At 52.5% G+C, this 18,070-nt stretch overlaps 1 protein-coding gene across 1 annotated transcript in view; it reads right to left on the reverse strand.

Moving 5' to 3' along the window:
• Notch4 (notch receptor 4) overlaps positions 1 to 15,346 on the reverse strand; it is a 24,152-nt gene extending 8,806 nt beyond the window's left edge. The window contains exons 1-18 of the mRNA XM_028777988.1: positions 15,126 to 15,346; positions 14,230 to 14,311; positions 13,842 to 14,137; positions 11,965 to 12,312; positions 11,767 to 11,889; positions 11,438 to 11,674; positions 11,191 to 11,346; positions 10,309 to 10,503; positions 9,229 to 9,342; positions 8,526 to 8,639; positions 8,334 to 8,456; positions 6,810 to 6,969; positions 5,468 to 5,613; positions 5,091 to 5,243; positions 3,946 to 4,063; positions 3,646 to 3,733; positions 2,492 to 2,642; positions 1,900 to 2,084 (exon numbers count right to left, since the gene is read on the reverse strand). Coding sequence (XP_028633821.1) covers positions 1,900 to 2,084; positions 2,492 to 2,642; positions 3,646 to 3,733; positions 3,946 to 4,063; positions 5,091 to 5,243; positions 5,468 to 5,613; positions 6,810 to 6,969; positions 8,334 to 8,456; positions 8,526 to 8,639; positions 9,229 to 9,342; positions 10,309 to 10,503; positions 11,191 to 11,346; positions 11,438 to 11,674; positions 11,767 to 11,889; positions 11,965 to 12,312; positions 13,842 to 14,137; positions 14,230 to 14,311; positions 15,126 to 15,189 — 2,853 coding nt within the window. The 5' untranslated portion in view covers positions 15,190 to 15,346. The remainder of the gene's footprint in view (positions 1 to 1,899; positions 2,085 to 2,491; positions 2,643 to 3,645; positions 3,734 to 3,945; positions 4,064 to 5,090; positions 5,244 to 5,467; positions 5,614 to 6,809; positions 6,970 to 8,333; positions 8,457 to 8,525; positions 8,640 to 9,228; positions 9,343 to 10,308; positions 10,504 to 11,190; positions 11,347 to 11,437; positions 11,675 to 11,766; positions 11,890 to 11,964; positions 12,313 to 13,841; positions 14,138 to 14,229; positions 14,312 to 15,125) is intronic.
• Between the last annotated feature and the right edge of the window lie 2,724 nt (positions 15,347 to 18,070).

Below are 18,070 nucleotides of genomic sequence, written 5' to 3' on the forward strand. Positions count from 1 at the left end.
GAAGGAAGGAAGGAAGGAAGGAAGGAAGGAAGGAAGGAAGGAAGGAAGGAAGGAAGGAAGGAGAAAAGGGTGGGTAGGGGTAAAGAGGTGGAGGGATGGCTCAACAGTTAAGAACAATAAAGCAAACTGGGTAGTGATAGCACACGCCTTTAATCCCAGCTTCCAGGAGACAGAAGCAGGCAGATCTCTGAGTTTGAGGCCAGCCTGGTCTACAAAGTGAGTTTCAGGACAGCCAGGGCTACACAGAGAAACTCTGTCTCGAAAAACCAACACATCAAACAAACAAACAAACAAGCAAGCAAGCAAACAAACAAACAAACCGACCACAAAAGCAGACACTGCACTTGCAGAGGGCCTGTGTTCCAGCTCTGGAACCCACATAGGTTAGTACATGGCTGCCTGTGATCCAGCTCCACGGGGATCTGACGCCTCTGGCTTTTATGGACACCAGAACCCACGCACACATACCCACATGTACTCACACATGTAATTTAAAATAAAAAAGTTGGGGCTGGGGGAAGGCTGGAGACATGGCTCAGAAGTTAAAGGTGCTGACTGCTCTTATAGAGGATTTGGGTTCAATTCCCAGCACCCACATGACAGCTCACAACTAGCTGTAACTCCAGTTCTAGGGGATCTGAGACACACATACCCATGTCCATAAAATAAAATTAAATAAACTGTTTTTCAAAAAAGTTGGAGACAGGCTGGAATGATGGCTCAGTGGTTAAGAGCACTGACTGGCCTACCAAAGGTCCTGAGTTCAATTCCCAGCAACCACATGGTGGCTCACAACCATCTGTAATGGGATCCGATGCCCTCTTCTGGTGTGTCTGAGGACAGCGACAGTGTGTTCATATAAATAAAACTAAATCTTAAAAAAAAAAAAAAGCCAGTCGGAGCTGGTGACTACAAAGTTAAGTCAGTGGTAGGTTAGGGGATCAAAAGTTGTGTTTTGCCAGGCAGTGGTGGTGCACACCTTTAATCCCAGCACTTGGGAGGCAGAGGCAGGCAGATTTCTGAGTTTGAGGCCAGCCTGGTCTACAGAGTGAGTTCCAGGACAGGGCTACACAGAGAAACCCTGTCTCGAAAAGCCAAAAAAAAAGTTGTGTTTCTAGAGGCAAGAGAGATACCTCTGGTTGAGAGCATTTTTTTTTTTTTTTTTGCTTTTGCAGAGACCTGGGGTTCAATTCCCAGCACCTACATGGTACTTCACAACTGTCAGCATCTCCAGTTTCAGGGAATCTGAATCTATCTTCTGACCGGTACTGGGCACGAAAGTGGTACGCATACAGTCAAAACATTCATACACACAAAATTAAAAAAAAAAGTTGAGTTTCTGAGCACAGGATTTAAAATGGTTCTGCTCTTATCCCAACATTTCATCTCCTGGACCAGGGAGGAGAAGCCCCTCCCCTAGCTCAGGTCACCCTGCAAAGGAAGAGGCAGGAAAAGGCCCCTGGAGGCAAATCAGCAGGGAGGGGCAGGGGGTGAGGCTCAAAGGCTAAGAAACAATTGGGACACTGGACCAGGGAGCAGGGCAATGGAGACAGGGAGCTGCTGTGGTCTGAGACACAGGTGGGAAGATACATCTCACTAGGATGAGGTAGGCATCCCCAGAGGGTGTTAATCAGAGAGGGGCAGTCAGCTTCCCCACTGGAAGTGGGATAAAGACTGAGCCAGCAGCGGGACAGATGTGGAGGCAGAGGTTGAAGGAGTTTGATGTTGGTATGGAGGTGGGGGAAAGAAAAGAGGAAGTGAAACATGGCGCTGGGAAATTCTTATGAGGTGGCATGGCCTGACCTGGTGGGCGGTTGGGTGCCTGGCTTAAAGGAAAGAGGACTGGATAAACTAGATCCTCCTCCCTGCCCGCCATCTCTGCTCCTCTAGATCTCTTACCTGGCAGACATAGCCACTGGGCTGGGGCTTACAGGTAGCCCCGTGATGACAAGGCTTGGACTCGCAGGGGTTCACTTTATCCTGGCATAACTTGCCTTGGAATCCAGCAGGGCAGCGGCAGAAATAGGAGGAGCCCGTGTCAATACAGAGGCCTCCGTTCTGGCACAGGTCAGAGATCTCTATGCCTGGGAAGGCAGACAGACAGACAGACAGACAGACAGACAGACAGACAGGGATGCATCTAAGTTGGGTGGGAAGATGCTTAGGGCCCAACACAGAGTTCCATAAGAACTGGGGGAGATGTTGGTACAGTTGAGTTACATTGGTTCACTCCAGGGGTGTTTTGAGCCTGGTAGCACTGAGTGGCTCCAGGTGAGGCCTGGCCCGAGTGGTCATGTTAACTGGAGACTTGTCTGGGTTGTTGATATTGAATAGAAGAGTGGAGTGGTATAAGACTGTCCTGGGTGTCGAGCTGTATGTAGAATAAGTTACTCTTGGCTGTTTTGACTGTGACACAAGCTGTGTACCTGCTTTGAAGTTTCGTCAAAAGAGGAAACCCCTCCCCACCCTCCCTTAGTCCTGGGTCTGGTACCTTGGCTCATCGCGGCCTTCTGGCAGGACAGTGGGAGGTCACAGAGAGCCCCTGACCATCCCTGGAGGCACAGGCACTGAAAGGAGGGCCCACTCTGGAGGCATCGGGCAGTGTGTGGACAGGGCTTCCGGGCACACAAGTCTATCAGAGTCTGAGGGTTGGGATGGAACAGGAGATGAGAAGGCTTCTGGGACTCAGAGCCTCTCCAATGGTAGCTCCCTCAAAATCACTTCTTTTTTTTTTTTTTTTTTATACTTTTAAGATTTATTTATTTTTATTTTTAAAGTTACGCATCTGAGTGTGATGGGCACAGATGACCATGGAGGCCAGAAGAGGGGGTCAGATTCCCTGGAGCTGGGGTACAGGGACTGTGGACACCAGGTGTGGACACTGGGAACTGAATCAGGTGATCTGCAAGAGCTGTACATGCTCTTAACGTAGGAGCCATCTCTGCAGACTGTCATCTCCTTTAAAAAGATTGATTTCTTAGTATTTAAACTTTAAAAAGTAGCAAATTTCACAAAATAGGTTTCTCATAGCTAAAAAAACTGTTCTCTTCTCATTGGGGAAAAAAATACAAAATGAAAAGGAGAGAATAAATACTTCTTTTTCTTAGATTTTTGAGACAGGGTCTCTCTACATAGCCCTGGCCATCCTAGAATTCACTCTGTAGACCAGGTCAAAATCACTTCTAAGACGACTTGCTTGCAAGAGGCCTGAGCTGGTGACCTCTGGCTTCACATTTCAAAACAGCCTCCAGGATGAGAAATACATCCCACGCACACCTCCACTCCCAGGTGCCTGTGTGTGTGTGTGTGTGTGTGTGTGTGTGTGTGTGTGTGTGTGTGTAGGGGTAAGGTCTCATCTACCCCAGGATGGCCTCAAACTTGCTATGTAGCTGAGGCTGGCCTTGAACTCCTGACCCTTCTGCCTGTGCTTCCCAAGTGTTGGGATTACAGAGATGTACCACCGTGCCCAGCTTTTCTTTCCTTCCTTCACCTCACTCCCAAGTGAGACGCTCCTGGACATCCATACCTTCCTTCATGTGGACATCTGTCCGAGTTTCCCTGTGGCCCACCCTTTAGATCCCAAGATCCCGCAGCCTAGAGCACCCCAGCCTCTCTCACCAACACATCTGGCCTATGGCACCTCACCTGGCAGCTGCCTCCTGTATAGCCAGGGCTGCAGAGACAGCGGGCTCCTCGAGGTGTGTCTTGGCAGGTGGCCTTGTTCCTGCAGGGGCTGGACAAGACAAAGATGGCATTGTAGGTAGAAGGTCTGGGAGACAGGAAGTGTGTAACCTGAGGTAACAGGTGTGGTGTGGGGAGACACTGGGGGAGGTGCAGGCACATGGCAGAGAACTGTGATAGCACCGAGCCCAAGGATAGGTAGAGCAGATATGGGGGAGGCTGAGGGTTCCTCTGCTCCTTTTGGGGGCCTCATGTCACGCTTACCTGTCTGCACAGCTGGGGTTAATCGTCTCCTCACAGAGCAGCCCCTGGAAGCCAGTGGCACAGAGGCAGAAGAAGGTGCCAGGCTTGCTCACACAGGTACCGCCATTGAGGCACGAGGCTGGAGAGAGAAGTCTGTGAGGGCTTAGGTTCCATGCCTGTAATGCGACCTGTGACCTTGGTCACACACAACACAAAGGATTCGTCCCTCTCACCGATACAGCTTACTTTTGTCTGGCTATCTACTGAGCATTGGTTTTTATATTTATCCATTTATTTGTTTAATAAATAATTTTGCCGGGCGGTGGTGGCGCACGCCTTTAATCCCAGCACTTGGGAGGCAGAGGCAGGTGGATTTCTGAGTTCGAGAGTTCAAGGCTAGCCTGGTCTACAGAGTGAGCTCCAGGACAGCCAGGGCTACATAGAGAAACCCTGTCTCGAAAAACTAAAAAAAAAAAAAAAAAAAAAAAAAAGGTAATAATAATAATAATTTAATAAGTAAATGTATATTTATATACATTTATTTATGTATATATACACATATACACCTTGACGTTTATATGGTGGGGTTCTGTGCATGTCACAGTGAGCGTGTAGAAGTCAGAGGACAACTTGAGGAGTCAGTTCTCCTCTGCCACGTGAATCCTGGGGCTTGGCGGCAAGGACCTGGACCCTCAGGTCCATTTCTCATCCTCTAGTGTATTTGTTTGACAGGGTCCCTTTGAAGTGGACATGTAACTGAAGAATGACTTTGAATTCTCGATCCTCTGCTTCCTCCCCCGAGGGCTGGCATTACATGTGGGCACCATCGTGCCTTGTGATGCTGGACATTGAATCTAAGGCCTCACGGAGGGCTGGAGAGATGGCTCAGTGGTTAAGAGCACCGACTGCTCTTCCAGAGGTCCTGAGTTCAATTCCCAGCAACCACATGGTGGCTCACAGTGAGATCTGATGCCCTCTTCTGGTGTGTCTGAAAACAGCGACAGTGTACTCACATACATAAAGTAAATAAATCTTAGAAAAAAAAGGTTTTATGGATAATAGGCATACCCTCTACTACTGCACTATATCTCCAGCCTACAGTCAAAGTACCCCTCGTAGCCCAGTCCCTGGAACCTGTTGTGGGTCAGACTGAGGACAGTACTTACCAGACACACAGTGGTCCACGGCAGTCTGGCAGTGGGAGCCGGTGTGACTTGGAGGGCAGGTGCAGGAGTAGCCCTTAGGACGGATGCTGCAGGAACCACCATTGAGACAGGGTCCTGAGTGACAAGCTGTTACCTCCTCACTACAGGTCGGCCCTGGGGGAACAGGTGAGCTCTGAAAACGTGGGGTCCTCTTGTCTCTCTGTCTTCTTGCTCACCCTAGCCTATAACTCCCATTCAGTCCGTTCCTTCTACCCCCTTCCCCCCAAGAGTCACCTGTTTCCCCACAGCCCACACCAATTCTCCTCGAAGAGGTTGCAGCCACAGGCGTGGTTTGCGGCACCACAGGCTGGAGTATGTGTGGTATAGGGGAGACTCACCCATGTAGCCTGTGGGGCAGGTACAGTTGTAGCCAGAGGGCTGTGGGTGGCAGGTCCCCCCGTGGGCACAGGGTGTGGAGATGCAGCTGCCCAGCTCTGTGTCACATTCTGGTCCAGTCCAGCCCTCGTCACACACACACAAGGACCTGGTGATAAAGAAGAAGCAAAGACGCCTTCTCTTTCCCTCCCTGCTTTGTTGACTGGATCTTAGGCTCCGTTTTGGCTTCGAGGGTCTCGTTAGTCAACTTCTCTTTCCATTGAGAGTTATTTTACTTCTTGTTTTTATGTTTGTGGGTGTTTTGCCAGCATGCATATCTGGGCACCATGTTGTGCCTGGTGCCTGTGGAGGTCTCTGAACTGGAGGTACCGATGGATCTGAGCTGCCACGTGGATCCTGGGACTCAAACCCCTGACCTCTGGAAAAGCAGCTAGTACCACTGTAACCTCCTTGAGGTTTCTCCAACACCCACTTCCTTTAAAAAGGGGTCTCAGCTGGGCTGTGGTGGTGCGTGTCTTTAATCCCAGCACTGGGGAGGCAGAGGCATGAGAGGATCTCTGTGAATTTGAAGTCGGCCTGGTCTACAGAGCTAGTTCCAGGATAGCCAGGGTTACACTGAGGAATCGAGTCTTGAAAAACAAAACAAATGAAGAAGAAGGAGGAAGAAGAGGAGGAGGAGGAAAGAAAGAGAAAGAAAGGAATAAAGAAAGAGAAAATGAGAGTAAAAAGCGGGGAGGGGGTCTTAGGTAGCTCAGGCTAGCCTCCAGGCCTCCAAATTACTATGTACCTGTGGATGAGACACTCTACCAACTAATCTCTCTCTGTGTCTCTCTCTCTGTGTCTCTGTCTCTATCTCTGTCTCTCTGTCTCTGTCTCTCTCTGTCTCTCTCTGTCTCTCTCTGTCTCTCTCTGTCTCTCTCTCTCTCTCTCTCCCCCCTTATCCCTATCCCTTTATCCAGGGTCTCCTGTAGCCCAGGCTAGCCTCAGAGCTCACTATTTAGCTGAATGTGGCCTTGGCTGCGGCTCCTTCTGCCTCCCCGGGGATCCCAGGCATGCGATAACACACCCGGCTTGCCCTGTGTTGGGAAGTGTACCCTGTGTTGGGAAGTATTCACACAAAGATGCCATAAGTACTTATGCAGGGAGGGACGAAGACGTTTGCACTCTCCTCTGATGCTCAAACCTCCCCTCCTTGGGTACCACTTCTCAGCTGTGCCCTCCCTTTCCCAAGGAAGCTTGTCACTCCCTCCTCTTCCCCCATTGGCCATATCCCACTGGTCTGCACCCCACCCCCTGCTGTCTGTCCTAGCTGAGGCTGATGGGAGGAAGGCTGGAAGGGGTTACCTCTGGCAATGGCCGTGGTGGCAGGGGCAGTTGTCCTCGGCAGGAACACAGCCAGGACTTCCATCAGGGCAGAGGCAGGGGACTCTGTGCTCCTGACCTTGGCATTGCTGTCCAGGTCGGCACAGGTTGGGGGTACACAAGGCAACATCACAGAGTTGACCTGTGTGGGAGGGTTGGGGGAGAGGAGTCTAAGAGGAAAGAAAGTCCCTTTGTGTCCTGAGGGGTCAAAGGCCACCTCCCAGGTGTGGCTTCCTTTCTCCCCGTGCATAGTGCATAGCACCTTCCTTCTCTCTCTCTTCCTATGTCCTTGTCCTTGTGCTGTTCTTCGCTGTGCTCTGAGTGTGTGTGCATGATCATGTTCTGTTTGTGTGTGTGTATGGGTATGTGAGTGTGTGTGGTGTGTGTGCATATGATGTGTGTGTGCAGGTGATGTAGGTGTGTGTGTGTGTGTGAGTTCTGTGTGTGTGTGAGCTGTGTGTATGTGTGTGAGCTGTGTGTGTGTGAGCTGTGTGTGTGTGAGCTGTGTATGTGTGTAAGCTGTGTGTGTGAGCTCTGTGTGTGTGAGCTCTGTGTAAGTGTGAGCTGTGTGTGTGTGAGCTGTGTGTGTGAGCTGTGTATATGTGAGGTCTCTCTGTGTGAGCTGTGTGTGTGTGAGCTCTGTTTGTGTGTGTGAGCTGTGTGTGAGCTGTGTGTGTGAGCTGTGTGTGTGTGTGTGAGCTCTGTGTGTGTGTGAGCTGTGTGTGTGTTTGTAAGATATGTATGTGTGTGGTATATATATGTGTGAAATGTGTAGTGTGTATGGTATGTGCAATGTGTATGGGTGTGTGTGCATCTGATGTGTGTGTATGAGTATGTGTGTGGTATGTGTGTTTGTGTGTGTGTGGTATGTGTGTGCATGTGTGGGTGTACTGTATTTGTGTGTGAGTGTGTGATGTGTGTGTGTGTAGTATGTTTGTGTGTGTGTGTTGTATATGTATGGTGTGTGTTATGTGTGGAGTGTGTGAGTGTGTATGTGGTATGTATGTATGTGGTGTGTGTGTGAATGTGGTGTGTGTGGTGAGTGTGTGCATCTATGGGTGTACTGTGTTTGTGTGTGAGTGTGTGGTGAGTGTATGTGGTATGTATGAGGTGTGTGTGTGCGTGTGTGTTCGTGTGTATGCTGGCAAACAAGGGCCACAGGTGTACGAGCGGAGGCCAGACTTCACAGAGTCCGTTCTCGCCATCCACCTTCCCGATTCTGAGGTCCCAGCACAGGCTGTCAGTTTACGATTGCTTGCTTTTACCCACTTGCTTATTCACCTATCCTGTCCTGGTTTTTGTGGTGCTGGGCACTGACCCAGGGACTCCTGCATCCTTGGCAAGGCCTTTGCCTCCGAGCCTCGCTCCTGGCTCTCAATGGTGAGAGTACAGGGGCCATTCTCATTCTGTTTACCTGTCCTAACCACCCAACACCCATCAGCGGCCTCTTCTGCACCTCCACTGCGCTCACACACACCCTCCCAGTTCCTTCTCTTGTCCCCTGACCTGTGAAACCAGGACTGCAGAGGCAGGAGAATGCTCCGGGGAGGTCGAGGCAGCTGGCTCCCACGGGGCAGGGGTCACTCAGACATTCATCCACTTCTGTCTCACAGTGTGGCCCTTCAAAGCCTGTGGCATAGGGAAGGGTCAAGGATTGCACAGATGGTCCCCTCTCCTAGGGACTGAGCCTCGGTTTACCTGGGAGACACTCGCAGTGGAAGGCTCCGGGCTGGTCTTGGCAGTGCCCCCCATTGGCACAGGGGGTGCTGCTACACTCGTCCATGTCTTTCTCACATCTGGTGCCAGTGAATCCTGGTAGGGGAGGGGATGGGAAGGGAGGCTGTTCAAGGACATGCAGAGAGGCACAGGGTGAACAAAGGTGGGTCTTCTAAGGAGACTCCAGGCATTTGGGCAACACAGGTCAGAGAGAGAGAGAGAGAAAGAGGGGGGTGGGGAGGGGGGATGAGGAGCTCAGCCCTGCTGGCTACTAGGCTCTGGGCAAGCTACCCAGTTTCCCTCCCAGTTCTCATTTCTTCCTGTGTGAGAAGGGAGTAGGCATGGAGCCTGGGCTGGGGTGTGGCTCAGAGGTAGCTGCTTACCCAGCATGTGTGAGGCCCTGCCTCCTGTCCCCAGCACTGATATAGAAAGAACCTGTCGCTGGGCTGGAGAGATAGCTCAGCAGTTAAGGGCACTGGCTGCTCTTCCAGAGGTCCTAGAAGCAATTCCCAGCAACTACATGGTGGCTCACAACCATCTACAAAGTGATCTGGTGCCCTCTTCTGGTGTGCAGATGTACATGCCGACTGAGCACTCATTTTTCAAAGACAGAAAGGAGGCCAGGCTTTGGGGGCAGGGGCCTGGTCTCTAGTTCCCTGGGGACTGAGGTTGAATCTTCACTCACCAGGAAGGCAGAGGCACTGGAAGCCGTTGAGCAGGTCGTGACAGGAAGCCTGGTTCAGGCAGGGGTTAGAGGTGCACTCATTCATCTCCACCTCACAAAGCCTCCCTTCCAAGCCTGAGGACACAGATGGGGTTTAGAAGTGGGCACAGCCAGGCTAAGCCAGGGCTATGCTTTCTGCCTGGGGTACCTGGGCTTTGAAACAGCTCTGCCTTGGACTTGTGGAGACCCCGCCCTCTGTGCTGCCTGCTTGTGCTGGTTTGCTGAGCACCGAGACTTAGCTGCTCAGAGTTAGGGGGGCGTGTCTGCCTCCCTCAGGCTTAAGGCTCAGGGAACAGGGTACTTGCAGAGGGCTGAGAGGAAGTGCGTTTGAAGAGCTTTCTTGACCCCCTTGCTACCTGTAACTTGTCCCTTAGATGACTGAACAGTTTTCCTACGTCTCTGTGCTTGTCTATGTGTGGCCTGAGCCACGGTTGCTGCTTGGCTTCCAGTAGGTGGGGTGGGGAGGTCAACACTGCTTAAGCCCTGGGGTCAAGGCTGGGCACTGCTCCTCACTGGAGGCGTGACCTTGGGTAAGTCACTCCCCCTCTGCATGTCCAGTTTCTTAATTATGAGGTGGGGATTCCTTCTCTGACAAGAGCGGCCTTGCGGCCAGTGTGTGGGCAGCCTTCCAGTGTTCCTCTCCTATTGCACCAAGTCCAGCACATCACCCACCTGGAATTTCAATGGTTTACACTTCATCTCTACGTGGGAGAGTGTGTGATTAAGTGTGTGTAGGAGTTCTGAGCTGACTCGTGTACTAGCTGCCGTTCTGTCTTCTTTGGCTGAACCGCTATGTACAGCGGACCAGGATGTACAGTCCGTGATGATCATGAAATGGGGTGGAACACTGTATCCCTGAACTACGCAGTGCACACTCCCACTGCGGGGCAGCTCACCCTTCTCAGGGTCCAGTTTTAGCTGGGGCGTAGGGGAGAAAGATGCTCGCTAGAGACACCGGTGCCAGTCACTCTGGTTAGGCAGTTCCCCTGGGTTCAATGTTAGTTCTCTGACTCGCCCACCCACGGTCCCACCGAGTTCTACCTGGTGGGCAGAGGCAGTGGAAGGTGGCAAGCAGGTCCAGGCAGGTGCTGCCTGGGTGGCAGGGCTGTGACAGGCACTCGTTGTGGTCAGCCTCACAGCGGGGGCCCGTGTAGCCAGGCAGGCAGAGGCAGTTGAAGGAGCCAGGAGTGTTGACGCAGGAGCCGCCATGTTCACAGGGACTGGGTCCTTGCTGGGCTGTGAGGGGAGAAGAGATGAGTCCATGGGGGTCAGGGGTGGAGAGGACAAGGAGGCTAAGCTGACAGGGAAGGTGTGGGGGGCTCCTGTCTGTGGAAATGAGAGAACTGGGAAGGGGGCTATGCATTTATAAGGGAGGATGACGGGACAATGTGTGGTGTGGGCACACGCACCTGTGCAAATGTGAAAGTCCAAGGTTAATGCTGGGAATTCCCCCCAGCTGCTCCCCACTGCCCTTACTTGATGAAGTAGGGTCTCTATATCAGACACAGAGTTTGTGGGTATAGCTAATCTGTCCGGTCGGCTTATTCTGGGCGCCCCCTGTCTTTGCCTTCTAAAGCTGGAATTACAGAGGGGCCCTCATGCCCACTTGGTACTGCCCACTTGGTACTGGCCACTTATGTGGGATCTGGGGATTTGAACTTGAGTCCTCCCTCCCATGTGGCGACTGCTTTAACCATGGACCCAACTCCTCAGCCCCACCAGGGTCTCGTGAAACTCCAGATGTCCCAGAATACAATACGCAGTTGAAGGTCTCTCCTGCTTTGGTCCCTGGGTTCTGGGATTACAGGCATGTGCCACCATGCCTGGTTTAGTTTTTCAATTTGATAAACCAGCTGTCCTGCCTGTCCTCTGTTGGGAATGGAGGCCTTGGCTGGCCTCAGAGGTTCTGTGGGGGACCCTCACCCATTTGACACTCATCCAGATCTTGGTGACAGGTGGATCCTGAGTAGCCGGGTTGGCATATGCAGAGGGTGGAGCCTGTCAGAGGGTTGGTGCTGCACTGGGCGTTCACGTGGCATGGCTGGCTCAAACACATGTCTTCCAGGTGGCACAGGAGGCCTGTGGGAGATCGAGGGGCAAGGCTCCAGCAGGCCACGTGGGGCTCTCTCTTGCCCTCAGTGTCTCCCCCCAGCATGCCCCCCGTCTGCACCAGTGCGTCCAGGTGGGCAGAGGCAGGAGAAGGAGCCCACGCGGTCAACGCAGGTGGAGCCTGGGGCACAGGTGGCGGCCGCACAGTCATCCAGGTTCTGGTCACAGCCTGCGCCCCCCCAGCCGCTCACACACACACAGTGAAAGCCGCCGGCTGAGTTCTGGCAGGTGCCCCCGTTTCTGCAGCGAGGGGGACCCTGGGCTTCACACTCATCTACGTCTTCAGAGCAGTCCCAGCCTGTTGGGGCATGGAGAGGGGGCATTGGGGACCTCCTGGGGAAGGAGACTGGGATCATGCACTGCTATGCAGACTTGGTCTGAACCACTCACCCTTCCATGTCTTTGGGCAGAGGCAGCTGTAGGTGCCCAGCCCATCCAGGCAGGTGGCCCCGTTCTGACACTGGTGCCTGACACAGTCGTCCGGATTGATCTCACAGTCCAGGCCCGTGAAACCTGTCAGGATCACAGAATCAGCCATGGAGCCCGCCTGAGGGGAGAGGGGTGCAGTAGAGCCCCAGGAGGCTTTACCTGGGAGGCAGAGGCAGAGGTGAAAGGTGGTGTCTCCCTCTGGCACCAGCTGGCAGGTGCCTCCATTGAGACATCTTCCAGGAGGGCAGGTTCCCTTCCTGAGCTTGCACTGGGGACCTCCCTGACCCACAGGGCAGAGACACTGGAAGGAGCCCAAGGTGTTATGACAGGAAGTGCCCTGAGGACAGGGTCCCGGCTCCAGGAAGCACTCATTGATGTCACGTTCACAGGTGTGACCCTCGAAGCCGGGCGGGCAGCGGCACTGGATCTGGGGGTACGTGGCCAGGCACACACCTCCATTGGCACAGGGGTTGGCTGAGCAGAAGTCTCGGAGTTGGCACTGCTCACCTGCAGCAGGGCACAGGGGTGGGATGGGGCTGTTTCAGGCACTGCCCGGGTCGAGTTTATGCATCTAAGCTTGCTCAGCGTCCTGTGTGCCGGAGCTCTGCCTCCGTTTCCTCTCTCGCCTGTTTTCTCAGTCCAGTTTACCCTGGCGCTCCTCGGCCTGTCTTCATTCTGTACATTGGGAGGCTTGTGTGTAGACTGTTCTCATCCTCCGCTTCGGAAAGCACATGTAGCTAACCGGGAGGTTTACAAATTAGCCTACCTGAGAAAACTTGGGACAAGTGTTCCCTGCAGTTGTACCCTGCTGGGTCACTTTACCTCTGAGTAGATTTCTTGTTGTTGTTTCATTTTTGGTTTTCTTTAAGGCAAAGTCTCATATCAGCATGTATCTGAAGATGACTTCAAACTTCTCTTCTTTCTCCTTTTTTGACACAGGGTCTCTCTACATAGCCCTGGCCGTCCTGGAACTCGCTCTGTAGACCAGGCTGCTCTCAAACTCACAGAGATCCTCCTGCCTCTGCCTCCCGAGAGCTGAGATTAAAGGTGTGCACCACCACTGCCACTGTCCAGCCTCACTTTGATCCTCCTGCATCTACTTCTGAGTATGGACGTGCGTTGCAGCCCCTACAGCTGAATTATGCACCACCGCAGCAAGCGCAGGGATCCATGCATGCTAGGCGCACACTCTGACAGTCCAGCTACCACCTCCAGCCCTGTTTTCTGCTCTTTGGTTTCTCTCCTTCCACTATGTCTCGTGAATCTCACAGTTGAACTCAGGCTGCCGAGGTTGGCAGTGGGTGCTACCCACTGAGCCATCTTGCTGGTCCGACTGTTCCCTGTTCTTTACTTTTTTTTCCATTTTACATATTTTTTCCATGTTTATGGGCGTTTTGCATATGTCTGTATGTCTGTGCACCACATGTGTGCCCGACACCTGCAGTGGACAGAAGGTATGTCTGTGAGAGAGTTTCTAGATTGGGATAACTGAGGTAGGGAAAGCTACTTTGAATGTGGGCAACACCATTCCTGGATTGTTGGAGTGCCATTCTGAACTGCATAAAAAGAAAGCAAACCACATACCAGGACAGACTCTGTCTGTGTACTAGTTAGTTGTGTCTACCAACTTGCCACAACCTAGATCACCCGAGAAGAAAGCCTCAATTGAGGAATTGCCTAGGTCAGGTTGAGCCATGCAGGAGGGCTCAGCCCACTGTGGGCGGCACCATTCCCTAGGTGAGGGTCCTGAACTACGTAAGACAGGAGAAAGCTAGATGAGAACAAACAAACAAGAGTGTTGCTATTCTCCCTGCTCTCGAGTGACTGTAAATGTTGTGTGATTGGCAGCTTTGGCTTCCTGCCTTGATGTCTGTTCAACAATGGGCTGTCACCTCTACCAGGAGTTCCCTAGCATGATGCTGAACCCTCAGACCTCGAGCCAGAATAAAGCCTTCCTTCAGACAGCTACTGCCATTCTGGGGAGTTTAGTCACAGCAACAGGAATGACTGACAGGCTCCTCTCTGCTTGCGCTTACCTGTCCACCCGGGCTCGCAGGAACACTGTGGGCGGCCCGAGGCCTGCACATAGCAGCGACCCCCGTTGGAACAGAAGGAAGGTGGACAGAGCTCTTCCAGATGGGTTTGGCATCGATCACCGGTGAAGCCAGAGGGGCATGTGCAGGAGAAGTTGGGGGTCAGTGGAGAAGTGGGGCTCTGGGAGCTTGGGGGTGTGGGGAGCAGGGCTTGGCAGCTGCCGCCATTCTTGCAGAGTTGGGTATTTCGGCAGGGGTCAGGAAACTGGCAAGTCTCACCCAGAAATCCAGGGGCACACCTGGGGGTAGAGGGACATTTCAGGCCAGTGGTCCTTCCTCCTTCTCCCTGTCCTCTGTCCCCCCAGGTCCCACTCCCACGAAGCACACTCACTGACAGGTCCCTTGTCCCCGAGATAGCCTCAGGCAGGTACCTCCGTTGGCACAGGGCTCTGGGGATCCTCCACACAGAAGTTCTGGAGAAGAGACTGGAAGATGAGATGAATGTAGCCCAAGGGCCTTTGGCTCGCCCTTCCTGTACCAGGAACCCCTTACAGGGCAAGGACCAGCAGCCCCCACTCCTATCCCCACCTCCAGTATAGCTCAGGTGCATGGTGCTGTATCCACCCTCTCTCTTTCACACCCCAGCCCCAGTCTCCACAGGGTCCCCTTGTCCCAGGCCTTCCATTCATGGCTTGTTACTGCTCCCACCCCCTTCCTGTTTATTCCCAAGTTCAACCCAGCTCCATCCCCCGGAAGCAGGACAACAGGGGTTAGGAGGGAACCAAGGGCGCTCCTGGGATGTGAATGGCTGTGACACCTAAGGGATTTCCTTCAGGAAAGGCCAGCAATGAGCCACTGGGGGTGGGGACATCTGGCAGAAAGGGAGCTGGCGGGCCCATCCCTGTCTCCATCTCGTGCTTGTCACTCCCCTCTTCCCCATAGCAGGCAGGCCACTTTGCCTCCTGTCGGTCTGTCCCACACCATGAGCCCTCTGCCTCTTACTCCAGGACCAGCTGGCGGCTCCCTGGGCATGGGCTTCTTCCTGGGCGCCCTCCTTCCCGTTCCACAGCAGACCCCGCCCCTAGCACCAGGTGCAAAGCCTGGCTCTCTGCAGCCCCGAGGCAGCCAGTGCTCCCTGTAGACTGTCCCCACTCGAGGGAACTGAATCTCCTACCCCCAGTGTCCCTTCAAGCCCTTCAGGCCTTGGCTTTCTTCCTTGCTCTCACCAAGCATCTCCCCAAGAGGGAAACGCCCCCACCCCTTCCTTCGCCTCTGGCCATGCCTCACCTCTCGTCAGGGTGACTCGGAAGGTGAACATCAAGAGCAGAAGCAGCAGAGACGGGGGCTGCATTCCAGAGCGCCTGCCCCTGGCCCAGATCTCCTCTCGGGCAAGGACCCTCGGAGCCCTTGTGGCCAGGCCAGGCCACCTCCTCTGCCTCTACCGCCCTTCTTCCTCCTGGGCCTGCTGCACGCCTCAGTCTGAGCTGTTTCCTGAGTCACACAATGTCCTGGACACCCTACTGATGGAGGGGGGAGAGGCTGTTGTATGTGAAGGGAGACTGAGGGAGGAGGGGCCTCCCTGAGAAGCTGGCAGTAGGGGAGCTGGTTTGCTATTAGGGCCCAGGGTGGGGGGTCGGGCCAATGGGGGAGTCTCTGTCTTTTTAATTGTCAATATGGTTTCCTTTTCGCAGGACTGGGAGTGGTAAGTGGCTGCCACTGTGCCCCAGGAAGGGCAGGTCTTAGACAGAGGTGTTGGGACAAGGAGAGGATTCTCAGTCTCTGGTGTCACACACCCACTTCTCAAAGGAGCAGCAACAGAACTGAAACCAGTCACCTCGGCAACCCAGGGGATCTTTAGACCTTTTCTTGGCCCTTCCTGGGAGTGTTATTTTTTAAAAGGTGTTTTGAGACAGGACCTTGCTGTGCATATAGTCCTGGCTGGCCTGGAACCTGCGGGATCCTTCTACGGCTGCCACCTGGGCGCTGAGGGCATAGGCACATGACTCCATGCCTGGCTTCTTCTGGGGAATGGACAGGATGCTGAGTCCTCCTGGTGGAGATGGACCCCAGGCCTCCTGTGTTCCCCACTGATACTCTACCACCACGAGGCTGGCCGTAGCCTGCTGGGTTGCTTTTAGTAGAGTGCTGTGAGGGAGGCTTGGCCTTCCTTCAGAGAGAAATGCAAAATATTGTCATTACCAATAACAAAGGGACAATCTATTTCATTCACCTCAACCTCCCTCCCCCCAAAGGATGCTGGGATACAGTCAAGATGTTAGTCAAGACATAAAATTTAAGCCATCTATAAAAAAGACAAAGGGAATTCATTACCCCGAAAAGTTCATGCTGCCTCCTTTTATTTTTATTAAAAGCAAACAAGAAAACAAAAAACCAAACCCAACCAACCAACCAACGAAAAAAAAACCAAAAAACCAAAAACCAAAAACCAAAACCAAATCCAAAAACAAAACCTTTGGACAAGGTCTCATTCTGTAGCCCAGGCTGGCCTGGACCTTACCATATAGTGGAGGCTAGTCTCAAACTCACCAGTCTTCCTGCCCCAGTCTCCTAAGTGCTGGGATTACAGTATGCCCTGTAATGGCCAGGATTCTCTCTTCCTGAGGACCCAGCACAGTCTCGGACTCAGCCATACTTGGAGCTGTGCTACTGGCACTGGGTACGGCCCAGGGTGGTAGAGTTGTCTGCAGGAGCAGATTGCACAGCCTCCAGCAATCTTGGAAGCTGCCTGCAGTACTGAGCTGCCTGCTAGGACACTGGCACTGTGACCCACTCCTACCAGGTTGGCCTTGAACTCGCTATGTTGGTGAGGATGACCTTGAACTCACTATGTTGGTGAGGATGACCTTGAACTCACTATGTTGGTGAGGATAACCTTGAACTTGCTATGTTGGTGAGGATGACCTTGAACTCCTGATCCTCCTGCTTCCATCTCTTAATTGCTAGGATTTCTAGCGCCCATTGATGTCCCTTTGTTTACACTGCATTAGAAGTCAAACTATAGCCGGGCGGTGGTGGCGCACGCCTTTAATCCCAGCACTCGGGAGGCAGAGGCAGGCGGATTTCTGAGTTCGAGGCCAGCCTGGTCTACAGAGTGAGTTCCAGGACAGCCCGGGCTACACAGAGAAACCCTAACTCGAAAAACCAAAAAAAAAAAAAAAAAGAAAGGAAGTCAAACTATATATATATATATATATATATATATATATATGTATGTATATATATCATATTTAGCCTTACATTGGGATTTTAGTCAGTCATTCGTTTTACAAATGGCTCTAAACTTTGAGAATGTGTGATGTTTGAGGTGTTTTGGGGGTTGCTCAGTATCAAACCTAGGGTCTCATGTGTGATAAGCATGTGGTCCTCTACAGAGCTCACTGCAGCCCTCACCCCATCATCATTCTTAAATGCTTGCCCAGGACTCTACCATATGAGCCCTCGTCACTTTAACTAGTTTCTTACTGAGACTTGTCAAGGAGCGTGTGAGTTTTTAACATGATAGCCTATTTTGCAGTACATAACACTCTCAGGTATGTGTGGTTGCCTGCTTCTTAGACTGAGAGTCAAACTCACGAGCCTACAGATGACCACAGAATGAAATCTTGGTCATTAAACCTTGGCTATCATGCTCCAGCACACAGTGCAGGACTTTCTATTCCAGTGAGTAGTGTCTGTATGTGTTACTGTGGCCAGTTCTTGCTCTGTGTTCTATTCCTTGCCACAATGTCTCCTTGTGCTTCAAAATTGCAGTTGTGCTGGGTGCTAAGGTTTGGGAGGTTAAGACAGGAAGACTGGAGTCTAAGGCCAGCCTGGGAAGACTTCATCTCCGAACAGTTTTTTTTTTTTTAATCAAACCACAGACAACCCCACCCCATTTTATTAGTAAGGGTTAACATTGTTTCACATGTGTGACAGTTTGCGTGTCTTTTTTGTGCGTTTCCTGTCTGTGTTTTCAGCCCATTGTCCTCGAGATGTGTCATTTTCCCATAGCTGTCCCATAGTTGAGGCAGCTGAGATCTGGGAATACCCAGTGTGAGAAGGCCCTGCTTTCCCGCGCCTGGTTTGCTGATCTGGGGCACCTAGTGTTGGCAGAGCAGCAGAGCGAAACCTGGAAGGGACACCTGATTTCTGGAGGAACCACAAAGGCTCAGTGGGAAGAGAACGGGTGGCTACCAGCTTCACATCACTTAGAAGGGAGGCTGGGACTGCAG

Source organism: Grammomys surdaster, unplaced genomic scaffold (assembly GCF_004785775.1).
Source record: "Grammomys surdaster isolate TR1022 unplaced genomic scaffold, NIH_TR_1.0 319, whole genome shotgun sequence".
Classification (NCBI taxonomy): domain Eukaryota; kingdom Metazoa; phylum Chordata; class Mammalia; order Rodentia; family Muridae; genus Grammomys; species Grammomys surdaster.